This window comes from Mugil cephalus, chromosome 12 (genome assembly GCF_022458985.1).
Source record: "Mugil cephalus isolate CIBA_MC_2020 chromosome 12, CIBA_Mcephalus_1.1, whole genome shotgun sequence".
Taxonomy (NCBI): Eukaryota; Metazoa; Chordata; class Actinopteri; order Mugiliformes; family Mugilidae; genus Mugil; species Mugil cephalus.
Genome location: NC_061781.1, coordinates 19,938,840 through 19,965,835, shown reverse-complemented (window position 1 = coordinate 19,965,835; position 26,996 = coordinate 19,938,840). Strand labels below are relative to the sequence as shown.

The 26,996-nt window shown below is 41.9% G+C and overlaps 1 protein-coding gene across 1 annotated transcript in view; it reads right to left on the bottom strand.

The window, feature by feature from the left end:
- Positions 1-26,206, bottom strand: part of clybl (citrate lyase beta like) — a 52,687-nt gene extending 26,481 nt beyond the window's left edge. The window contains exon 1 of the mRNA XM_047602045.1: positions 26,143-26,206. Coding sequence (XP_047458001.1) covers positions 26,143-26,186 — 44 coding nt within the window. The 5' untranslated portion in view covers positions 26,187-26,206. The remainder of the gene's footprint in view (positions 1-26,142) is intronic.
- Positions 26,207-26,996: the final 790 nt, after the last annotated feature.

Here is a 26,996-nt window from a genome sequence, read left to right as displayed (position 1 = left end):
TAACACAGGGCTGTGTGGCTACGTAGCAGCTGTAAAATGGTCAGACCTAGCCACAGTGTTCATTTTACTGGTCTGAGATCAGAGGTACGTGTGTGTTAGTGAGGTTATATGCTGCTGTATGAAGCTGGTTCTTGTTAGCAGAGAAGCCACAGTCAACCAAAGCCTGGTGGCACTGGAAGTGGGAGGAATGTGGGGATAGAATGTGGTGAGAGTGTGGCCCAGTGTGTGTGTTAGACCCCAGACATGGGTCTTACCAAGCTATCAGCATAATGTGTTATATTTGGTCCTGCTATCTAACAACAGCACAAAAAAAACAAAAAAAAAAATAGTGGTTTTAAGTTTGGAATATTTTCCTCTAGAAGGCAGCTCTTCAAACTGGCTTTTTTTTTTTTTTTTTTTTTTTGAACATGCAAATTTGCATCCTCCAACACCAGGCAGCGTCTTGGACGAAGCCGCTCACAGATACAGAACTACCAACTGTTCTTCAATCCAACAGGATATCGTCTGATGATCTGACACTACCCCGTCAGCGTCTCTGTCCCGCCTAACTACAATAAATCCACCTTGAACAACAAATCCTTGAACCGTTCGCGTCTCATCTTCACCATTCGCAGGTGACTCTGCCTTCGTGAAGACTGAAGGTAAATCAGAATTGTTTCCCACATCAGATTTGAGTGGGCTGCTGTGGTAACTACATAGGCACTGGTGTGGCTTTCCAACATGGGAGGCATGAGAAATAAAAGCCTCCCTCAAAAGTTGCGAGGCGATTTATTTCCTCATCTGTTGTTGTCCATGTTTAATGCCATATTGCTCACCTAGTACCAGCGTAGAGTGCTGTCCAAGTCTACAATCCATCCACTCATTTTTAAAACTCATTTCTACAGGGCTCAGTGCAAATTCTCCCTTGTGTTGAAGAAACAATGGTGTTTTTTCATTTTTTTTTTTTTGTTTCAAACTTAATTATGAACCCTAATGATGAAAGAAACTACAGCACAGAGTCTTTTGTGGAGCTGACTTGTGCCAAGAGGCAAAGATGTGCGAGCAGTAATCTCAAGCTACACTGGTTACAAACATCATTTTATTGTACCCCTAAGGAGAAAATGCTTTGTTTGTCATAGAAGGAATCGGTTAGGAATCGTATGTGTTATTGTTCGTTATACTTTGAGTACTGTTATTTATTAATTTCCAGTGAATATAATTTCCTTTGTTTTGCTTTTAACTTAAGCTGAATTTGTTTGTCGTACTCGGGACAAAGAAGGAATCTTTTTGACTGTATTGCTATGGTAATATCTCATCTGTTAGACCTTGATATGTGACATAATACTGTTTCAAGCCACTGTTGAATGTGGTCTGGCAGTCAATATTGTATTATGGGTAGTCTGTAGTAATTGCTTCATTATCATGACACGATGATCACTATTTCTTGTAACTCTACTGGTCTCCGCATGGCAGCATAATAGCCTAATTCAGGTGGTAATATTCATCCTACCACATGAATTACAGCAGATAACAAGAGGCCCACTCCAAAACAGACGCCGATGACAGCCTCCCTCTCAATATGTAGATTTCCACAATTATCTCCAGCATGGCGGCGCAGGCAGAAGCTGTGTCTAAAATGCACAAAATTAAAGATCTGTGTTTCTACCCCACAATAATCAGCTCCTTCTTAATATGCAAACTACATTCCGAGGTCTGTGGTGCTTAAGATTCCAGATTAAATTTGTGTAAAAATAAAGATGGAGAGAGAGAAAAAAAAAAAAAGGAGTAGGGAGGAAATCGATGTTGCTGAAGCATCAACAAGCTCTCCGCCTGCAGAAAGCTGTCCGCGGGTGGGAAATAAAATGGTCAAAAAGTCATCAATATTTACCTAGCTTCATGTCCACCTGCCTGTCTGACACTTTTTAGTTTTTCAGAATGAAAAAGAGAGGTGAAGCATTCCCAGCGCATGGTCCTCCTCCCAGCGTGACGCTGTATGTGTATGTTTTTTTCCTTTCACACTGCCTCAGGACTGAGGACACAACTGGATGGCAGAGAAATGTTGAAAAATTAACCAGAGACACCCAAGACAGGGAGAGGAAAGAATCAAACACTTTTCTTTTACTTTTGTGCCCCCTGCTTCTTTTGCTTGCCCTCCAGCAAGATGGAGCTCAGGATGAGCAATCCGTTCCCCCCCAGATTAGATCAGCTGGGGGCTGCAGAGTTTACTGGGGGCAAGCCTCTCTTTTACCGAGACAAGCAGGACCGACGGTACATACAGGACGTGCAAATATTTAGTTGAAGATACGCGTTGCCAAACAAAAAGGTGAAGAAACACCACCAGAGCTTCTGATGAGATAAGAAGCGCAGCGCTACAATGAATGTGTTCCATTAAGGTCATACAAATACAATACAGTTGCTCCTGCAGGCAAAAGGAGCCACAATATACCTTCCTTCAATCTAGTTTTTCCCATTTAAGCTAGCATTTTTTTGCGGCAGAGATTTTGAAAATGGATTTTATTTTGAATTGTTCTAATATTGCTACCTCGGGTTGCAGATCACTAGCAACAGTGGCTCTACATCTTGCTTTAAGAAGCCAATTCCAGCGACAATGTCCCTTTACTCGTCCTCCCATCCATGCCTTCTTCCCTTTCCAGTCTCATTAGTTTGGGTTTTATGCCTTAATCTACACAATGAGGACGGAGTCATGGCAGTTATCTTCAGCAGCCAATGTCTGTCTACCTGTAATCCTTCTCAAAGTCCCCGGCTTTCTTCCAGCTCACAAATCGGCACACAATGCTTTTATGCAAGGCCTCCGCCGTAATGCTCAGAAGCGGCGGCAGCCTTTTTTTCCTCCTCTTTTCTCCCCCCCCATCCCTCCAGATAAAACTAGCTGAATCCACCTCCTCCTTAAGTGAACAGAGACATCTTAATCTAGGTCTCAGGACGGGGAAAAGTCAGAATGTAAAGGATGTAAAGTCATTTGCAAGAGTTTCAAGCCGGATTTGATGACGGCGGATGTCACTCCAGCTGCTCTTTCTCTGTCACTCTTCAGCAATTCAGTGAATGAATTCAGCAGCGTCGATCAATGATCTGCTTTTGCTGCTGTAGATGCGTTAAAGCTACTTTAAGATGAACGAGTTATTAACAAAATAAATGTACTTTATGGTACATTTATAATAAAGAGGAAAAAAAAATCAATGAATTTATCATTAAAAGTTAATTGAGAGAGGAGCTTAAAAAGGTCAAACAAGTCGCTTCATTCGAGGAGGGCATAAGGGGGTTAGCTTTTAACTTAGCATTTTTATTGACTCTAGCAAAACAAAATGAGCGGGCTCTGTAGGATTGTGCACTCTGCATTGGCCATTCAGGCCTTCAGAGCCCCATTGTAGTACTTTGAAGAGAATGAAAGGAAACCCCACTGGTGGAAATGCAGTGGAACAGCCCCACAACAGGCCACAACTGTTCCCTTATGCATGAAAGGCAGGGACATAAAAGACAAGATGGACTTCTGAGGTAGGGCCAAAAACAAAGGCAACAAAAGTGCTGATCACGAGGGGATGACACGACTCGTCTCGGCAGAAGGAGCAGGGAGAAAAGGGGTAGGGGACAATAGTACTCCCAGCCAAATGACATGTTGAAGAATTGAAAAATCCACACAAGAAGTGTCTTCTCAATTCACTAAACCCACAAGAGCTGGGTGACTGTCGGCTGGACCCTGGTCAGACCGAGGGGGGGTGATGGGGGCAAAACAGCCCAAAGCTTTTCTCTCTCCAACTTTCCTTCCCAAATCTTTCCTCGTTTTGGCAAACAACTTGGCAAGGGCAGAGACAAACTGGGGTGATGGCTTTAGTCTGCGCACACCAAACCGAAACCAAACCAAACCTAATCAAAGCGTGGTGGGTTCCGCTCCCGCAGCTTCCGTTTTGATCTGTTGGCTGTCTGCGTGTCTGATCCCTTTCTGTTTGTGCCCTAAACACAATTATGTGACTGCCTAACCTCCATGGAAACAGTCGGACGAACAAAAACATGTTTGCTCTCATACAAAAAGCATCCTTGTTTTGGGTGACACAGTGTAGGAGCTGTTGATTTCTGAGCCAACGTTTCATAAGTCATACCACATGATGCTTCGTTAATAAGAACGCTTCCTGCCGATTCTCACACTGACGCTTCTTAGGCTTTCCCAGTGTGGGACCTAAACATATTCATTAATTTATTTTATTTATTTTTTTAAATGTGATGAAGCCCACCACTGCCATGTGTACGATTTTGCGGGTGTAGAGCATATAAAAGGATGTCCAACTTTAAATTTAACATACATCCATGACCCACTTGGATAGAAGATTTCCTTTTGATGACATCAATATACATTAACATGTTATGAACTGAACTGTATTATGTCTCTAAATTAAGTGCTAGAACTTCTTGGAAAGTCAAACTCCAAACGGCGGACTCCACAGGTGAAGGCCCTCCTCCGCGATAGCCCAAGGCCTGTCCCACATTTCTTCACACATACCCATGGGCCCTTTCACTGGCCATCACCCTGTCTGATTAATGGATCGATGCGGTAATTGATTAGTGAAGAGGAGGTGGGAACAGTAACATAGGTCAAACGTCAATAATGTCCCCCTAACAAAAGGCGGAAGACGTAAAATGTACCAGTGATAGCCTGCAGCCAGACCTCTACCCATCAAAGCCCTGGCAGGGCTAACATAAAGGCCGCGGCACATTCTCCTGTCTGCACTGCCCTCCCTCCTCACTGCTCCTTTTCTCTTGGTAATGCTGTCTGTTAAAGTGGCAGGAACCAATCTGGGAGCTGCTCGTCAGCTCACCTTCATAAAACAAGCCGTAAAGCAGCAAATAGCAGGCTTATACGGCTTCATTATGCCGGCCACGCAGGATCACAGCCCTGGGCTGAGGGGTGAGGGGTGAGGGGGTTTGCGCTGGGAGTGGAGAGGCGGGGAGAATGTGGGCAGGACAGCATGGTTCTCGTGGAAATTTGTCGTCCCGTCGGCTGTCGCCATGTCCGCGTTTGCTCAGGACAGGGGACCACTTGACCCCCTTCAACACCGCATTACCTGAAATCCGAAGCATCGCACACAAAGAGCAACGACTCAGTTTGGAAATGGTGAGACAGTCTAGTGGGACTTATTTAACCGTTACACACCTCCTCCTAATGCACCCAAGCGTTCAAATTTGAGCCTCCGACAAAAATCCATAATCAAGCAAAAATTATGATGGTGTATTCGAACAGTTAAAGAGCGGCGATGACGAGAGCAGGGCCAGATGGAGCGTGCATCTGCGACAGTAAACCTTTGGCCGCAGCAGGGCTGGACATGAGAGAAATTCTCATTTATTTAATGCAAATATCTTGGGGCTGTTTCACAACCTGACAGTGGGGGCTTCGGCGTGGTCAATATCTCAGGTTGCATTGCTAAAACATTTCTATTTTTTATTTTTAAAAGTCAGCCAAGGGTGCCTGGCAGAGAAGTCTGAATCAGTAATGACGCAAATAAGGCCAGCGCCTATTCTCTTCACATAGCTCACAGCATTTCCCCCGGCTGATTTGCTCTAGATTAAAATTCGACCCTCTTCCCAGGGTAGCAGCTTTCATCGTATTCTTAAAGAGGAACGTTTGACATAAAGAACCGTCTTATGTGCCTATAATGTGCGATAATTATCCTACATATAAAATGATGACACCTCTATTAGGGTTCACAGCTTCAAGAACAACTATAAATAGTTTGCAGGTATTAGCAAGTCAAATACGCAGCATAGAGGGCCTGCAGAACATCTGGTATGCAAGCTTGCATTATATCCACCTAAGTAACTGTCCCTTTATGTGCTCATCCGTCATCTGCCAAGTCCCAGTTGTGTTGAGATCGGTTACTTATCTCTTTAGCGAGGCTGTGAGGCAGCAGTACGAGCGGCATCACTGCGATTATTGTATAGTTAATCGTCACCTCCATCAACATTAACACCCTCTAACATGCTAACTAAAGGGGGACGAGGGGGGAGCTGACTGCACACTCTATTCTGAGGCTGACACTTGTTCTCTGAGGGGCGGTTTTTGGTGTCAGGATTACAGTGCACGAGAGAAAAGAGGCGGAGGGGAGGTGGGGAGCTTTCTCCACAACTCATGTCACCGGGCCTGTGTCGTGGCAGCGGAGGAGGGAAGAAAGGGGACGTGGAGGATTGATTGGTGTTTACTTTTAGCAGCCTTTCAACCAATGCCAAACCAAAGAGACAAGCGCGCACGGGACCATCTTTCTGTTGACACTCTCTCATCGGTCTAATAATCCGTCTCTCAGCCTCTTCTTTCTGCGTGGTATAGACTGACCACACGATACGGTCACATTCTCACATGACAAAAATAGGACTACAAACATGCACATAAGGTTTTATAGGGTTTAGTGTAAAGACAGTCACAGAGACACACACACACACACACACACTATCTGTTACATACCTTTGGCACAAGGCCAGAAGGACTCAAATGAGTCGCCACTGAACCATATGGACACACATATCTGAGCCTAATCCAACAAACACTGCAGCGCGCAGACACCTACTCCGACCTGCACACAGACACACATATCCGGACTGCTGAACACCATTGCCATCTTGAGCGCCCTGGATCACTGGGGCCATCTGACACTGTGGAGCCTGAATGCATTAAGACTGGCAAGGTGGCTGCACTTTCCATCCCAGCTCGCACTGTTACATAACCCTCCATGATATGAATGCATTAACAGCATTAGTTCTGCAGGTGAGAACACTTCTCACTGCTCACAAATGCTCACATTTACATAATAGAAAATGTGGCTGCAAGATGTCAAAGCAACTTGAGTTAATTGCCTGAAGTTAAATAACTGCTGATGAGGCAATAAAAAGTATTTTAAGCAGATTTTAAATTTCTTGGCTTAACAAAAGTGTCAGCTCACCTTCATAAAAGGCATATATATATATATATATATATATATATATATATATAAAATTTGGAGTTTACGCAGTGTAGATGATGTCTGTCTGTTTGACTCCACAGGTGTCACAGGTGTCAAACAAGCATTGGTTCGACTGTAGTGGAAAAGAGCCAATAAAGAACGAGCAGGCCCGGTTGCACGGGCTAGCTTAAATAGGTGGCGTTGCGACGTCTCCTGCATGCGGCCGTCTGGGTTGGGCCGTGCCTGGGTGAGTCCTGGAAACGGATATGACCGAGACGGTAGATCAGAAGGTAGATCAGACTATTAGGATATTTGGCCTGCGATGTGATGTGAACTGCGTCTGGTTCCTCGCCCCCCACCCACTCACCCACTCGGGCTCAGACACAAACATACACCCACCCCCGTACCCCCTCCTTGGAACTACGAGAAGAAATCTGACAGATGGGTGTACTGGAAAGATCCACTCAGGAGACCAAAACATACTAAGGAGAAGTCTGTCTGACGTTTGGATTTGGAGGGAAACTATAACCGGAGAGAAACAGAAGAGAGAAAAAAGGGACATCTGTGGTATTTGTCTTATTTTCTCTCTTGTGGGGCATGATGTGTCATAGAGTCTTTTGGATCATATTCCATTTAATTAATGAACCCCCACCCCCCACTCCCATGCACAACATTCACTCCAGCTCCAAGCTCCTTATCCCTTCCATGTAAGTTGCCTGTGCCCCCAAGTGGTTGAATGTGATAACTACATCAGTTGTAAGCATGCAAATTAAACTTCAGCAGCTAAGACCACTGAAAACACACTTGTGTGCTGTAAAATTCACTTTCAAGCTCACAACTCTTGCGCTTGTAGTATTTAGCAAGTGCAAAGAAGAGTGACTATAAATTAGGATTTGCTTTGCGACGGTGCACAACTGAAGGACGTCTTTCTGTGACTGGAACATCTTTACATAATTTAAGTATGAAAAATACTTTGAAGAGGGGTGAATGGAGGTTCCTCATAACAGAGTGAGCATTACTGTCCTTTCATGGTAGAGTGCTTGAGGTCAACCCTGCCTCGTCACAATTCGTGTGTGAATAAAAGTGTTCTTGAACGCACACAAACCGTCTCAAACTGTCAATTTTAGCGAGTCACAATATGACAGAATGAAATATGACCAGGCTATTAACATAGCACTAGCATAACTATGGAAACAATGAAATTATCATCATTACTTCCATCTATAAATACCCTTCTTTTACCCACGTTTCTTTGGATGAAATATGGATAAATCGCCATTCCCTTTTGTCGTGACTGAGTGGTCGGACTTTTTAAAGAGGAATTTTAAGTAATAAAGCTGATGCTCCCCATAGTGTTGTAATGACAGACGCTTCATTCTTTTAACCGACAGGGATGCCTTTTGCCCTCGACTTCTGCCCAGCCCCGAGCATTTAATTAAGACTGGCTTAGGCCTGATTGATCCTGACACACCAGGAAGTTTCTTGAAAATCTGACTGCCAAAACCATGGAAGTATTATATAGGACACAACCCCCCATTGCAGCCCACAGCCCCTCCCCGCACCCCACATAAAAAGGATTGTAAGCTGAAAGCCCCTCTAGTCGGTCCATGGGACCCTGCATTAATAAGGTATGTCTACACAATTTTCAATGACCCTTCTACATCTACATTCTCTCGTGTCCAAATTAATTATTAAATTTTTCGGCAATTATCATACATATATTATACATAAAAAGAAATAAAGACCGTTAGCAGGGACTAACACACTTGTGGCAATCCCTTTCTTATACACTGTTTGCACATGGTCTACAGAAAAAAAAAAAAAAAAAATGTGAAGTTCTGTATCTAAATTTAATCCCTCACATTAAATTTTACTACAGCTTCGTCAAATCCAGGAGTTCCTGCACAACAACGGACCCACACACCGCCACCATCATTAAATCAACAACACGTTTCCTGTAGCAAGAGCTGTGATGCAAATAGGAAACTGGGATTGTGAGATTGTCAGCACTGTGTTCTGCGGGTGTTGTGCACCACATGGAGAGAACTGTACCAGCTATCGCCGCAACACAGCCACTGATGACTCAGTGAGCCCCGTGAAAGTGCAAGAGCTCCACAAACACTACGTTTGTGCAACAGCGTTTACAACCAGCACCAGAACTGTATTAATGTACAAAGAAATTAAATTATATGAGGGACAAAAAGTAACATAAGGCAACATTGACTTAGTAAGTAATAAAAACTATGGTTTGGGTGGAAACATCTGGTTTTAGTAAATTTCTGGTACACATCAGATAAACCGCCTTGAGTTTTAACAGTGTGACAGAGTGTCCATGACGTCCTGACATAGACGTGTCCAAAGGAGGAGTGAGAAGTGACAAATTTATGACACTTCTCCAAACCAGGGCCTAAGGGCGGTCGGGGTTAGTTTAGTTGCTAATTGCAGCTGTAGAATTACTGAATCGATGATATCCAGACATGTCCCATGGGAGTTTGTGAAAACAGAATTTAATCAAAGAAATTTGGGACCAGTTAAAAATGCATTTTATCTGGCAAATAAAATTCTGAGTGAGAGGGCACTTCTACCTGTTGGTACTGCAGCTTCCAGCAAGAGCCCTTTGTGCACATTTACACATATCACTTGAAGAATTCCATGCAAGTGTGCACCACAAACAGATTTTCTTAATTCAAAGCCAAACTAATAATGAAGAAGCCACTTGGAGAAGTAATGAAATGTCTACAAGACGTTAAAGATATTGCAAAGTGATATCATCTTTTTTTAAATCACAAAAAAAAAGACAAAAAGATTAACTTTCACGACTATTTCACAGGCTGTATTATGTCGTATTTAGTTTGCTAGGCAGGTTCTGTTTCTACTGATATTTTAAGCCTCCCAAGCATCCTAGTATAAAGATGACAGAATATGTGTAAAAGACCATAATAATCCTTATAGTATTAACTTCACAGAAATATACCGACTTCTCGTTAAACAATCATTTATAAATTCAAAAATCTCGTCAAAATGTGGTTTTATTCGCTTTGATAATGCAGCATGCAATCTAGAATGGGTTAGAAAAACTGCACAGGTGGTGCCGTTATACAAACTGACTCACTTCTAGTGTTTCATCAACAGCTTATTTATAGGAAAGAAAACCATGTGCAGACAGAACAGTCACTGTAGGTCAGTCTTGACTCTTAAGTGCTTCCTACATTTATTACCGAGCACTTCTTGGACGTGCCTCCTGACATTTGCATATGCTATTTGTCAACATTTTTACATCAATCAATATTACATAATACGTTCTACTGCTGTATAACAGTTTTAGAAGCAGGCAAAAGGTTTTTCTGACGGTGAACGAAGAAGATCATGCCACCAGGCTTGCTTTAATGGCTGATGATAGTGTGATAGGACAGGAACATAAACACAGACCCAGCCTCAATGTGGAAAGTGACGGGGGAAAGTGCGAGACCCTACCTTGGCCTATTTCTCCATTAAGGGTGTGGTGTGGGTGGGGTGTGCACAGTAACCAGTGCCCCTTCCTTCCCTTGCTGGAATGGAAAACCTTCCCTTACTGGAATGGAAACTAAACTCGCACATTTTGATTAATTTGGCACCAACTCATTGCACGACCAGACTACAAATTATGTATTTACAGCATAATATATAATGAAAGATGTCCAGACATTTGTTTAGAAAAGACACAGAAAAGCCATAGCGGTTTCACAGGAGTCTGTTGTGTATAATTTATGGCAGAAGAGGGCAGAGCTAACTGTTAATGCCTATGAGAAGGTTGTTACCTTGTTAGTATAAAAGCTTATCGCTGTCATCCATTATATGGTAAACCTGTGGCTGATCCATGCACCTAGTCAGTTGTCTTCTTTATCTTAGTGAGACATACAGTATTTAGATTTTTAGCCACACGTTTTAGAGCATGAATATTGCCTTATATGGTCTTCCAATGGAAGCATGACTACAGAACTATTTAGCCATGAAATCGCAACCATAAACCACAACTACATCCAGCTACAAACTCCCTGTCACCCTTCACTATCAAAAACATGCATTTTGGTTGTAAATTTTGCAAAGCTAATGTACTTTTAATGAAGTCTCTGAGAAAAACTAATCCATTTCCATTTGTTATGAAAAAAAAAATAAAAAATCTATGCTGTGAAAGAAACACAACAAAATTCCCATGCTTTTTGATTTGGGCTTTACCCTCATAATTGTAGCCCCTCAAGACTAATGGGTTAAGATGCCTTTGCTCTTTGCTTCACATGTAGAGATTCAGGAGATGTGACTATGGGGAATTGTGGTAAACCATTCCACATAAACACAAATCTTTAAAAACTATTCTCTCATCCATAGCAATAGGAATTAGACATTACATTCCATTGGAGGCAACCAGGAAACTGTTTGCTAATATACCTTTCAATGATGCATGCAAATCGTCACGAGTCGGTGAGTATCTGATGTGTAATTGTAGTTTAACGAAGAGACATAATGCTTGCATGAATGGCAACAAAATATTGGGTCTCTACTCAGCAAAAAGAGTATGAAGACTTAGTCTTTCATAACAGAGGCTGAGAGGATGATGCATTTGGCACCGTCATTAATGTCAGTGGTGGATCCCTGAACACAACAAAAATGTTGTGTCAAGGTCAAAAGTGTGGAATACTGTCACACTGGCCCATTACTGGAATGCAGGTAGTGAAAGCAGGCATCTGGTACAGGAAGTCATCAAGAAATTTCCATTTGGAATAATCGAAAGGTTTCCTGAACAGCGCAGAATGGGTGTTGGAATATTGTTAGTGGAAATGTCTGCTGATTGACACAGGGCATGACGTCTGACGGACGACTATTTGGACTGGAGCGGCGCCTAATGATCAAGGTGTCACCGCAATGTTATGATACAGAACTTTTTTTTCATGTATCCAAACAAATATGATCATTTCATGACGTTAATACTTATGCAGCTGCCAAAAGAGACTGAGACTCTTTAAAAGATGTCCAGAAATCTACTAGAAAGTTCTTAAAACAAAATCCTGAAACTCAGAAAACTCCAGCTCAGCAGCTGGGTACCGTTTTGGTCGCTCCCTTTAGGTCCCGTAGTAAAGCTGGACTTCAAAAGAAGCTTATCGCTGTCACATTCTCTCAGAAGAGAACACGGTAATGGAGACCGGATGCAGAGGCTTACCCTAGGTTAGGCTAACATAAGGAGAGGAGTGAAGAAATGCTTTGAATGTTGCCTTGTAAAGGGAAGAGCTCCTGTATAAGGCTTCCCGACCTTCCCACTCCACTTCCTTCCTGAGAAGTAAAAAGGAATGCTGTGTCAGGTTCAATAAATTAGCACCAACATGCATTTTAACAGTAAAGTCTAAGTTCCCACTGAATTCTGTGATGTGACCACACATGAACACAAAATGTAACAGATTGAAATTAAACGGAATAACCGGATTATTCGTAGGCTGTTTAGATTTCTCAGCTCAGGATTTGATATTTCTTTCAGTATAAATAACTTGATGTAAATGCATATCTATGCAGTAAGCGGAGCATGCAGTGTCTCTAGTATAACCCAAAATGCAGCTCCCCTTCCCACAAATCTTTGGTATCAAGAGGAGAAGGAAAAAAACTGGGCAACATGGTAAATTCAAAATAACATATCTACTAAGGGAAGGATGGTTTCACTATATTCAAATTTCCCAAATGAAAAACTGACAAATAATAAACTGTTGGATTTGTTTCTTTCAGGGGTACAGTTTATTCGTATAGCAGTCAGGGTAGATGTAATGAGAGAGGCTTGAAATGTACCACCCTTTACACATTCCCATTTCTATAAATTGGACTAGCATGGTATAGAGAGCCGAAATCACGACACCGAGCTAAACTGCCTGGACATGGGCTGGATATTTATCCAACAGGATAAATAAAGTATATATCTAATCCTCTTTTAAAGTCTTTATGTATTATGATCCATGGCAGCTGCTATAAAGAAAAACAAAGTGTTGTTTTGCCCTCTATAGATGATACAATTGGTTGTTTCTCCTTGGCCACCTTATGTTCTATTTAATAAGGCCTTCTAATTAAGTAGTAACAGCAAGTTTATCATTGCATTTTAAGTGTCATTGCAGGGTTAGTTTTTTTTAGTAACTGCTAATGTGAACTAGTCAGGATTATGTTGCATATGTGCAGCCTGGTATCACAAGACATAGAACAAAAAGCTAAGTTTGCATATTTGATTTGTCCCCTTCGTATCTCCTTGTACATCTCGTTCCGTCTCCTCCATCCTTCCTATGGCCAACTCCATCTATCACAAGGTCTCCACTTTGACTGTGGCTTCATCCTGTATTTTCCAATTATCACCTTTTAAAGGCCAGCTGGGTGCATTCCAAACCATCGGGGGGCAATTCCATTTGCATTGCTCTGAGGCAAAGTAATGCCCAAGTACTTTCATGCCTAAGTTCATAACAGACAGTCTAAAAGGATGTTATAGCTGCAGCTTATAAGTCACTGTGATAGAATAGCGTCAAATAAAATGCATCAAACTATACGGATGATGCTCTTTCTTTGGAAATATTGTGTCGTAAAGTGCAAATTTTAAGGTAAGTTCTAGCACAAAGGTAAAAAGTTTGTGGAACGCAAACTTTTTACCATTTCAAACTGATCAATGTAACTCTCCCGGGTGTGAGGCTCTGTTTACAGTTTCAACTCATTATGCTGATTTTATTCTTTTCCTTCATTAACTTGATTTTTAAGCAGCCAAAGGAGTATTTTACATCTGTTTCATTGAGGTCAATTTACACCACTTCAAATTCCCTGCACTCAAAGAGTTCTTACCTCTGCTGAAATGAGCGTTACATCCGTGTGTGTGTGTGTGTGTGCGTGTAGTTTGAAAGGGGTGGAGGGGAAGTAACTGTTTCATTTGCTTTGCACATTAATGAATACTACCTTCTCTGCCTGCCTTTAGGCTCTTTTTTTTTTTATGCTGGGGCCATTCACTTGTGTAAACCTGTGTTTGATTTCCCCTCACCCCTCCCTCTCGGACTGCATATAGTAGCATTTAGCTGTGAATTAATTTTCATGTTTGGATATATCCTGCTGAGGTGTGATGCCAGCGGTGCATAATCAGAATCTGCAACACTACGTATGGGTAGATAGGCCTTGTGGGCATTTTCACAGTCCAGATCTGTAGCTGGGCGGGGGGAAAGTAAAAAGAAAGAGAGGGGTCAATGGCCAACACACACACACACACACCAGCACCCAGCTATAGGACAATGGAAATTTAACACAACTGAGCAAATCTGTTGTCTTATAAAAGGGCACGGAGCATATGATGACTTTTTGCAGTGTGGTGTGCAGCTGTGAGTGTGCCTGTGTGATAATGCACATGTCTCTGGTCATGGGACAAGACAAGCAACCAAAGCCACAGCTCAAACACCAGCAGCCCTTAACATGGTGTGTCTAATGCTCCTATTTAGTGTTTGGGGTGCAGTGGCGCGTGGCCTGAGGTTTTTGGGAGGGGAGCGTGGATAGCACCTAGCCTGACAGCTGTGCCCCAAACTGAAGACAAAAGCCAGAGGAAGTACCGCATCAGCGAAGATGGGACTAAAAGGCATGGCAATTTGCTCCTGGCCTGTCCTATAACGGCGCCCGAATCGGCGCAACGTCCACTATTCATGCTAAACGCGGCATTAGCGAAGACTGCCCCTTATATCTCGAGCTGAAACTGGGAATATCTTAAAACTAATTCTGCTACACGGGAATAGGCATCATGTGGTACATTAAGATCAAAAGCGGCAACACAAACTACTAATTCATAACAGGCCTTATTTCAAAGAAACACAAACAGAGAGAACATAGGCCACCTTTTGTGCATCAGTCTTTTCACTGGAGTTTATTTGTAATCCTTTGATAGGAGGGGGTCTCTTTGTCAATCGGTGTACATCAAAGATTTTGCGAACTTACCATGCTGCTTGTATTTGTGTGTCCATGTGTGCACGTCCGTATTCAAGCCTTCAACATCACACAGTAAGGCTCGCTTTTAATCTATTGATTTAGTAAGTTTGGGGAGCAGGTCACTGGCTGGACAAATAAACCAGTTGTGAGCCTATAGGCAAAACATCTGAAGTATGTGCGTCCTTGATGAATACCTAATGCAAAATATAGTAGAGGACATTTCTGACAACAATACAAACTACACTTACAGCATTTTCAGGAAGTCAAATTCTTTGCCGGATGATTTGTTTTTCCAAAGATGACATCAAATGCAAAGACCAAAATTATTTATTTTAGGAGGTTAGAGAAAAAAAAAAATTGAATTAAGCATTCAAGGCATTTAGCGCTCATGATCAATTTTCATAATCACAAGCCCTTTATTACCATCTGCCAAGGTTCCTGCGTTGGAGGCTCGGGCTAACAGTAGCAAAAGAGATAATAATTACTTGTTTGTTGTCACATAGCCATTAGGTGATAATTAGACCCCGGTGCAAATTTGAACTCTCTTTAATGGTTTGTTTTATCTGAACACGTGTTCCCAGATGGATGCCTGATTATCCTACATTTTTGCAAATTAAAGGATAATCAAGAGCGAAGCAAAACAGACCTGACGCTTCAATACGCAGTTACACCTCAGCGCGGACTCGGTGAAAATATCACATGGTACCAGGAATGCTTCACTACTCTGAGGTGATTTGCAAGAAGGCGCAGAATGGCGCAGATTTTCTTTTGTGTTTTCGTGAATGCGGCAGACCTGAAATTTGGTCTCAATAGATACTGACCGTGTGCTTTGCTTGGAGCGGCAGCAAGGCAGATGAAACATGCGTGAACAATGGATCAAGAGGTGCTCGCAAAAGGGTGGTGCAGCCATTTCTGGCATCCATATCAATAACCGTCATTGTGATAAAATGGAAAACTAAATATTTAGAACTATGTCTTAACATCAAAACAGGAAAACTGTCCATCCGTCACAACCTTTAAACTACCTTTACTATGGCCATGTATCCACAATCAAATGCACAGATGTCAGGGGACTGAAATGGCTCAAAAATATCCACTGGTTTAAATTAGACCATCAAACAGCCAGCTGCTGATTTGCTTCCTGTGTGTGTGGGTGTGTGTGTGTGTGGGGAGAGAACCGAGCAGGGTTCTGACCTCCCATGGGTGTAGAAGAGTGAGTGCAATGGTGTCAGTTCACTAAAACAACAAAGTGTTTAAAAGAGGGTATTTCATGATTTAGAACCAAAAAAACTAATCTTTTATACAACCTAAATAACCTTCTAAATTGAACTGAACTAGTGATCTGAACATAACATTCTAATTTGTAGAAAATCAAGTTAATCAGTTCATTAAATCCATAACTACTTTCTAAACTGTAAAATCTCTTTGCTGCCTTGTGTGATCTTGCTTGACAAGATAACGAGGTAATTTTACCATCTATGAGTTAAAACCAAACAGGTTGTGTTACTTACAAACATACTACAAGTTCCTTTAAGCTGTTTGACTATTAGATTAAATGACAGTATTACTGAAGCTGCAGTGATGCACTTGTGACCGTGCCACAGTGGTTCAATAAACCAGCATCCTATGACCAACGTCAATGGTGACAGTAGCAACAGTGAGAATACAGAGATGTTGTGAATTGTGTAGACTTGCTACAGAGCTTTCAACAATAACTGCTTGCGAGCTTCTCAAACTGTTGTGTTCAGCCCATGTCAGCTCGACATAAATGGCTTGGTCAAAACGCGCCTGTCAAACAGCTTCCAGGAATAATTTTGGTTCAGTGCAGCAAACAAGCTTGCAAACGTGGTTGCTCAAGTCAAACTGAACTCGACCTCAGTCATGTCGCCTGAATTAGCGGAATTTGGCTGAGATGAATGTGCAACCGCTCACTGATTTCCGAGGTAGAAAAGACACCAGTTGTCTAAGATACGTAACAATTATTTGAAAAAGCTTCTCTGTTCAAACGGTCAGACAGAGCAATGTACTTTATTAAAAGGGGTTAGATGAACACTGGACTCACCTCTTGCCGTGCAATGAAACACCGGCATGTGCAACAGTTAAAACACAAGTAAACTAGTAAAAAAGAAACTTTACTTTCAAAGAAAAAAAACAAAAAAAATCAAATGGCAAAACTGATGAGATGCGACATACAAAAAGTCTTTCGAAGTAACACTTTAATAAACCATAAGATGATTTGCATCCCTGCTTTCCTTCTGTAAAGCACTTAAACATTCTACATAAGAAGTTTGTGTAAATGCATTAACGTGGTATCCTACTATGGAAACTTGTTACAGTGCAAACCTACAACATATCTACACACCTATCACTTCCTACAAATAGCCTGACACAATGAAAAAGAGCAGATCCTCATACATGAGAGGGGCCGTGTCCTTAGTCGGCATTAGATCAGGCATTATCTCATTGTGCCAGACATTTCAGTGGTAAAGTCTCTGGCAAAGGGCCTCGTAATAAACTCTGATAAAACTGCACGGTAGACTACGAGTGTTGTAGTCGTCCTGGCACAGAGATATGGGTCACGCTAGGCTGTCCTCTGGCTCACCCCAGCACCCGAGCCCAAACCCTGATGAGATTAGCTGGCCAGCCAGGCGCTCAGTGGTGGTAAAACACAAACAACACAGATTACGTGAACATTAAAGTCGGATCCCCCCTCACACTTCAGCTCGGATCCCCTTGTGCAGGATCACGAGAGGGTTAGCGTAATGACTGCGCCGCCATTTGCAGCATATTCGGCGGCCGCGACCGTCCCCGTAGACGCGCAACTATCTCTGAAATAGAGATGATGTCAAGTGCTGCAACTTTGAAGGCATGAAGGGTGGCACAGTGACGGAGCTGGCATCCGGAAATCCTTCAAATAATGGGCGGTTTCCAAATAATGTGACTGCTTGGCCTACTTATTTGGTAATAACTCACTGACACAGGAGCCCAAACCGTTTGATGGGTCCTTTCAGTGGCTACTTTTGTGGGATAGGTCAGTGAATGTAGTGGCTTGGCCACTGCTACTTTCTGTTAAATCACTGCAAGAAATGGGATTAGGCAGGTTGGAATGCCAGGGTAATCACTCATTCAGCAGCAGCCAGGAGAAAAAGGCCTCCTTAAGGAGAAGGGGTGGGTTTTATATAGCTGAGAGCTTTGATTACTGCCCCGTCTTAAAACCGCATCCGATGAGTAAAGACGTGCACAGGTCCTCCCCCACATTTACTGGGCGAGTCGCCCTCCTGGGTTCCTGTAAATAAGTGATGTCACAGCGCTTAATGATGCCCAGACTAGACTCAGCGAGGTCCTGAGGTAAAAGAAAAAAAAAAAAAGAAAACACTACCAGCTTCATCACTACTGCGAGCACGCTGCCTTACCGTCAAGTCAACAAAGAATTAGTTTTTGAACACTGCATCCTACGTCTCTGCGGGACTGCTGACGATGCAGCCGTAGTGCGGAGCAGCGAACACGATCAAGAGCATTCTCTCTAATTCCATGAAGCCAGTAAAGTTCACCCTCTGGGAAAAGAAACATCGTCCTCATCTGAAGTTCGACTGCTCCGTCACTAATGAAGATGTTCACTTTCCGTGGGCTTTCTCCCGGCCTCCCCGACACAGACTGGTAGTGACAGTTGTTTCCAGTTGCTACGTATAAAAGGGCCCATCATAAAGCCTGGCTAGAGGAAACAGGATAAGCGCTTGAGCCAAGGCAGTAAAAAGCTCTCTGGGAACTTGAAAGCCACACAAATGAAGTCTACGTCTGCCATCTGGAAACAATAAACAAACAAAAACCCAGCAGCCAAACAAACACCGCGGACGCTGGAGGGGGCGAAGAGACGGAGAGGGACAGGGAGAGAGCGAGAAATCGAATCAGCCTTTAAGAGATTCGGAGTGCGAATGAGTGATAGGAAGAGGAGGGTGTCAATGTTAAAAAAATGTGTGCAGCATGCATCATTAGCAGACGCTGATGGGAAGACAGACAGCGAGACAAGCCTTTGTATAAAATAGCCTTTGATGCTCGGGAGATGGCCCTGCTGTTTGAATGTGTGTGGTACCAGTGAAACCTGGTTCTAATGAAGTGTAGTGCTAACAGGAGGCTGCCTGTCTGCAACCAGTGCTGGTGCCAGGGAAGTGATGAGAAGTTAGAAACCGGTTTCAAAAAAATAAAAAATAAAAAAATCTGAAGAAAATACCAAAGGAAATGAGCCAACTCTTTGCTCCCTGCCCAGATACATCAGAAGTACTATGTTCTTATTTTTCACAAATTCAAAAGGATCCATCGCTTTGGTCTGTTTTTCGCTGGGAGGTTTTGTGTGTTAATGATCATACAACATTGGAGCTGCGTTTTCTTACTGCTCAGAAGCTGCATTGAATTTTGGCTACAGACGAGAACTTTAAAGACAATCACGAGATCAACTACACTGCAAACATGAAACAAGAAAATCAGAACTACTTCTTTTTAGGACAATGCACCGAATGAGGCACGTTTACCATTCAGAAACAATATTCATAAAATATTTGTAAAATCCCCACTTGTAACGGTCTTAACCGTAATGAATTTCATTGATATTTATTTTAGAGAACAGCATAAATAAATTAACTTCATGAACAAGGAGAATGTTCTGCATCAATGTTGTCAAACGTACGGCACAACAGAGGCTCTCATCTGGCCCGTGGCATGAATTTGCAAAAACTTCAACTGCAATTCTTCAATAAAAGTAACGTATTTGTCCTAATCTGTCCAGTGTTTTAGTGGGAGTGGACAGAACACAGCACACACACAACTAAACAGCAGACAGCATTGAAATTAAATGTATTTTTGTTAAGACAGATTAGTTAGGAAAGTTAATAAAATATAAATATTTTCATAATGCACACAAAAGGGGGAAACAACTGGAGTGGTCGTTATTTATAAGTTATTATGCTGTTAAGTTACAGCTCCTACCTGCTTGAAATCAAATTGGGCTCTATGTGGCCTCTGGACTAATAAATGGGGCTTGACACCCCTGTACTACATCAAATCTTAAACTCTGTAGCAACAGTTATTACACAAGAAAACAGGCCAGTCAGAAAGTTTTTAACTTTAATTGATGTGTTTGTTTCTAATTTCGCTTAAGATCCACAGATTTCTTTGAATTCTACAATTTATAGTACGTCACATACTACTGTTTATCTGACGGGAGGTGAAACCGGCTCACTAACAGCAGCACAGTTTTATCATATTTGATATTACAAACCAAGTTTCATGGAGAGACATTCACTGGGGCCATTTACTGAGGGAAGTCCATGAGATGACGCTTCACTTGGTACAAGAGTTAAAAAAAAAAAAAAAAAAACACACAAGATGCTCTCATGATCACAAGGCACGCTGTCAACACTGACACCGAGGGGGTAAACCAAGAACTGCAGCCGTGCAGCCTCAGCATGGACCCGTGCGCTGTTACAGTCAGTCTCACCTATAGGTGTGTATACGCTTAAGCAAGGCAGCACGGCGAAGGGAACGACACAAACACACACACACACACACACACTCACGCATACGCAAATCCCCCGCTGGGCCTGGTTAACAAACACTCGGCTATAAAAGCAGGCCTCTTACTCATTAGGGTGCTGTGTATCAGACAGGAAATGCTGGGTAAATTACACCTCATCGCCCTGGAACTAGCCAACCGTCACCATGGCAATGAGCCAAGCTCAGTGCCGTGAGAAGACCCAAAACCATCACGGGAGAGGGATACGGGACAGGACAAGATACTTTTTAAAAGAACAACAAAAACAAATAACTACCCAATACTAGTGACACTTATGAACTCCTACAAGTTTCTCAGTTTCCAACAGAACTTTATATCTACTTAATAGTTAAAAGAACTTTTCTGGCATTTTCACAGTTGCTGCTGAAGTAATATCCTGCCCCCACACACACAAAATACTACAACTACTACTCAAATCAATGCTACGGAGATTGAAGTGTGCCAGCCGCTCTTTATGTGAGATTTTAAGTCATGCCGACATAAGATTTAATAAGTTACAGCTAGTCAACAAGAAATTATGACTCAAGAGAAATTCATATTATATGTGAGTAAACTTTTATATTAAACACACTTGACACACTTCTGAATCTGATCCTATAATCCTAACAAAAATAGATGCTTAACGAAAACACATTTGCGTCCACACCTACAGCTCCTAAACACTGCACTAGTCATAAAAATGATAATTTTATCACAGCACTTGTATTGGCTCACATCTGCTAAAAAAGAAGAAAAAAAAAAAGCAAAAGCACAAGTTTCCTAACTTGTGTTGTCATTAAAAACAGAAAATATTTCCCCAGCTTCCCATTCAGTCCAACCACCACGCTCAAACTTCAACCGCACAAACCACCCGTTAGCCAAGTCCACCCCATGTTTCTAGAACAAAATTCTTTTGTTGCATTGTTCACACATTCCTCCGCGGCCCGTGTTTATACAGATGCAATTCCATGTGCGCCGCTGGGTCCCACTCTGACACTGAAGATGTGTTGCTGATCAAAGGCTTTATTGCTTGAGCAGAGGCACTTGTTTTGGTTGAGTTTTTTCTTTTTTTCCTCCTCGCGGGTTTACAGGTTAACATATCCATCTGTTGGCCGTATGGATCCACCTTGGTTGGCGGTGGGACAAGTGTAGGCCTCTCACTCTCTCCTCTGCCATCCCACACTGCTCCCTCAACCCTGTTTACTCAGCTGGTCCCCCAAGCCAGTCACCAGAGCTTTGTTTTCACACAGCAACATGTGTTAAGTTAATGCTCTGTAACAGATTTCAAAGGCAAGCTTAGCTGGGTCAACAACAGGTAATAGAGCGATTTATTGATTACTTTTCCTCCAAGAAAAAAAAAAAGAAAGAAAAGCTTAAAGAAATTATTTGAAATACAAAATGAGATTATGTTAAAATATGAAATTATGTGATAAAGATTAGTGTTTGCATTGTTCAATCATTTCCTACTAGGAAATGATAATACAATGATTATACATATCAACAGAAGTTTCTCACAAGTAATTAGATGAATCCTTAAAAAGTTCAAAAAAAATCCATAGGGTTTGAGGTTACTTGACCAACCTGCTTCCCCTCCTATAGCTGCAGAATTTGGTCACACAATCCCCACGGTTGTTTTCTTGCTTGATTGGATTATGGCCACACACACAAACCTCAAGCTCGGCTTCCACCACCAATCAATGAGGAAATGAGGTGTCAACACTCTGGTGTTTATTCTACACTCATTTATTTTTGTACCGGAAGCCAAAGAAAGCTCAGCCACGGAGGACACCAGATGAGCAAAGGGGATTTACAACTGCCGCATATTTCTAATAGCGTTACAAACAAGGATTTTGTGGTGTGCCGCGGCTAATTGCATTTTAAGATTATTATAATAATGCATGCGGTTTTATTTCATTTTCTTTAATTGAATAACATGTAAAGTCCTCTGGTATTACACAGCTTTTAATTGAAATTAGCCAATTTATTGTGAAATCGCTAATGCATATATAATGACACTTTGTACTAATATTAAGAGAGTATAATAGAACGCATGTACATTAAAATTCTGTCTCATTTCCAATCGCTTTTATAACTGCAAAGACAGGGCTGTTAAACTTCTGGCTGTGCGTCCATATGACCAAGCTGAAAGAACTGGTAATGGGGAAGACACCAGGAAGTCTGTAATGCTTCCAGTCAGCATGAAGTGCCATCAAAATAAAATTCTGCACAGTAGCTGCTGCTTAAAACAACTGGGGCAATTGAAAATTCCCCTTCCAATTTATGCCAAATGCCACTTTGTAAACATTGTAGCATGACTGCCAAGTGTCTGCACTGCTTTATGCCCCTTCTCTTAATTGAAAACGTTATAGGGGTGCATTACACTTGGGGTTTTTATAAGCTGTGCTATAAAGCCCTAGCAGGCCCTGAGAGGGGAAACTGCCCATTAACTTATAAGGTCCAGGCCTTGGCTCTCTTAATTGACAACCTCTAGGCTACTTTCATCACTTGTCGACTTCATAGCGGCAGTCAATGCTTCCTCCAGGATGCTGTTGCATCTTTGACACGAGGGTGTTTGTGACAAAGAGCAGTCTGCCGCCAATGCCAAGGCGAGGGCTCTAGGCTGTCCATAAAACAAGAGCGCACATTCCTGTCCTAGCTCCAGCCATCTGAGAGGGCTGCATTTAACCATTAAAGTACTGCTTCCCAGAAACGGCAGTCCCAAAAAAAAACAAAAAAAAAACAAAAATGTCAAAATGAATCCTATTAGTAGAGACGTCTTTTATATGAATAAAACATTTCAAAATGTCGAAAAGAGACAGTTTCAATATCAAAGTCAATTTAAGATGCGAAATAAAAATTTGAGATGCTAAGTTATAAGACAGATTATCAAACATACCCACAAGCACAAAAAGAAAGACAGACAGACAGACACACACACACACACACACACCGTAGTGGCGTGACAGTCACTTCACACTCTAACTTGGCAGGATCATCAGCTTTGTGCCTCTGGAAATTCATGCATCTTGAATTAGAGCCACATGTCACAATGTTGTTGACCAGAACAGACACATTACTGAAATATTGAACCCACTTAAGATCTTTGTAACCAGCATTCAAAAGTTTCTCATTACACCTCTGATGAGACTTCTGTGACAACTTACAAAAGTAGAAGAGCTCTAGGCAGCTCTGACTGCCAACTATCAATCATCATATCTTGACTTGATCTTAGAAAAAGGCAGATAAGACTAATGGGCATGCGTTTGTACTACTCCAGCGATTTAGTATTGCAATACAAAAGGTTAAAAATCAAAACAATAGCAAGCAATACCATTTAATCTCAGGCTGAACTGAGACATTGGCTAATTTAATTTAGTTAGTTTTTTTACAAGAACATCAGTATTCGCTTGGTAATGATATTAATAGTGCAATCAAAAGGAGGATGGTGTAAACATTTGATTATACTGTATGTTCAATGGGAAAATATAAATACCCGATATCCACATAGACGCTAATCTTATTGATTCTCTCTGATTGGAGTGAAAACGTTATTTCTCTGCATGTTTGTTTTTAACCATGCGAGTCCAACGAAGTCCAGATGAAGGACCAGTTTGAGTTTGGAAAGTAATTTTAGAATGAAAGTTAGCATTTTGACTCAAAGAATTAGCAAGCTTCTGCACAGCCGCAGCTCGTAGAGTGACTGCAGACTACCCGTTTACGTCACTTTACCAAAGTGCTTCAAAAGTGCTTGTCTCTATTGCACACCTATGTTCTCATATACATGGAATTTGTTGTGGTGGTGGGTGCAATAAATCATAAGACAGGATGAAATCAACCAATGCAAAAATGTACAAATAGACATGTCAGGCATTTAAATTGCAGGAGTACCAACTGGAAATTATGCAACACGGATGCAGATGATTACAACTACAAATTGATTATGTGGGTCGTTGATATAGATATGCACGCAGGTGGGCTTGTTTATGTTTGGAATGACAAACAGGTCAACACCTTCAAATTAAGTAGGGCACTGACCTTTGTTCCACATTAAAACACTTAAACCATGGAATTTTGTTTGACCGTGACATCCAATAACCTTTATTATCATAATTTGATTAGGCCTTAGCTTTGGCAAACCTAAAACAATCAAAAGGGCACTGGGATTATTTTAACACAGACATTTCATTCGAGCAAATTACTAAAATTACTACTATGTTACTGGAACTGTTTCTATTAAATTATAAAATGCCACCACTGCCAGGCAGCTTGTGTAAAGCTACACAATTCAACCACAAACCACCACTCCTAACATGAACATAGAGATAAATCTAAAGTCATTGCTTCAAATGTATATTTAGCTTTGCAGAGCTAATCGCATTTATAGCCAGTCATCATACTTTCACTACCTGGGTGCAGGTAGTGGCAAATGTACACATATCAGAATAAAAACAAAATAAAAATCCCGTATTAAAAAAAAACCAAAACAAAATAACAGTTGCACTGCAAGTACAGAAATGCTGGGCACCTGCAGAAATGGAGAGGGTAGCACTTTTGCTATGCTACCAGCCTTTATGCTAAGCTAGACCAACTGCCTCCTTGTGATGTGCGGATCAATACTGAAATATCGATACCTCCGATACCAGATCTTCAGCTCTAAAATTGTTTTTCATATCAAAATATTGATACTTTCAATACTTAAGTAATTTGTGGTAAAGTATATTTTACATGTATATTACATTAACAGGAGCACGGCTAAGCTACTGATATCTTGTCTAAATGATATGTGGTGGGTGAGAACTACTTTTTCTCCGGCCTGGGTAAGTGCATAAACGCAGAGGCACCTGCCCAGTCAGTCACTCTGTCTCAGTCTGTAGACACAATGGCGGAGCATAAACGGAGTCATGTGTGGAGCAAAACAGCACCATTTTCACACTATGTGGGGCTGCTAATTCAATATACTTTATGCAAGTTTAAAATAAAAAAAAAAAAAAAATTATTCTGATGGAGCTATGTTCTAAAATGCACTACTTTTTTTTTTAAGATTTACAAAACATATTAGGTGTATTTTCACATAGTATCGGTATCGGATCTGTATCACCGATATCAGTCTGACTTTTACTCGGTATCGGATCGGAAAGGAAATCGGTGGCATCGATCATCTCTACTGTCTCCATGCTTGAACTCTGCACACAGTCATGACTTTAACATGGCTTGTCAGCGTCTACTTCCTGGGGATAAAGCTTTATTTCCCCGACAAACAATGCAAACAATGCAACATAAAAAGCCAAGTTTCATTCATTTTTCCTTCCACTTCTTTAATTAAAAAGCCGGGTAAGCGCTCCTCTGTTAAGTCTGTTTAATAGTATAAGTAAGTAGCTCGTCTTCATTCATAGTGAAGCTGTAAGCTAAAGCTAACACTGTTTATGCACTAAGGCAGATATTGTCACAAGTTGCTCCAACGTTTGCACACACTCCTCAAGTTTCTACCTTCATTCAACGACTACAACATGCGGCCACTTCATTATTTTTGACAAACAAATTGCAGTTAACAAGTGCTACACTTGTCCCCAGGAGAACCAAACAAATGACATTTGACAAACAGCCACTGTCGTGACACAGACGGAGCCGAGGGAGCGGGTGAACGCTTTGACTGAGTGAGCGATTCTACCTGAAGCACAGCAAACTCACGTAGAAGGAGAGAGAAAGAAACACAAACTGACTCACTGTGGGACAAGTCGTTTTGCAGCTCTGGTGATGCGCGCCGCCATGTTTTCCTGATGACGCGTCAGAGGCGCACGAAGCTATTGGCTATATAAGTAGTTCCCACGTACAGCGGGAGTCATGTGATTGGCGACGGGACGAAGAGGGGGAGGGTCCTGGACGGCTGCTCGCACATGGGATGGTAAACACAGGCGAACTGTGGCTGTGGAGAAGGGAGAAGCCGCAGAAGGTGACACAGATTAATCAGAGGGACATTCACCAGCAGTTGTTATTAAATGTACATTGCATTAAAAAAAAAAATTAAATTACTTAATTATTAAGTCGCAGGCAACGTTTTTGGATAGCAGATGACCCCTGTCTACTGCTGTCGTTGTGCCCCACAAGCCAGAAGAGACTGAGAAACAGACTGGAGCTTGCAAGGGAGGGAAAGGGGTGAAATAAAAGGAAAGAGAGGTTTGAGCACAAGGTCACCCCAGGAGTTGTCTCTCACAGCAGTGGTGAATTACTACCACTACCATCAGCCAGGTCCAAGTGTGGGGCACAAATGACACGCAGTATTTGCCATGATTAAGTCAGCAGGGGATTTGCTCCAAATGTCAGCATTCAGAGGATGGCCATTGGGCTGTATTTAAATGTGAATATTGCTGCAGGACGTGCTGTACTTTGTGAAAGCTGCAGAGCTAAATGTGTCTGGTGGCAGACCTTGCCAAGAAATAGAGGATAATGAAAACCGCTCTTCCATCGCAGATCATAACAAAGCAAAAATAATGATCTTTCTGTAGCCATTAAGTGCAGATGTAGTTTTCCCACTAATGCGGAGACCAAGACTTGTACAATCGTAGCCTAAATATAATTGA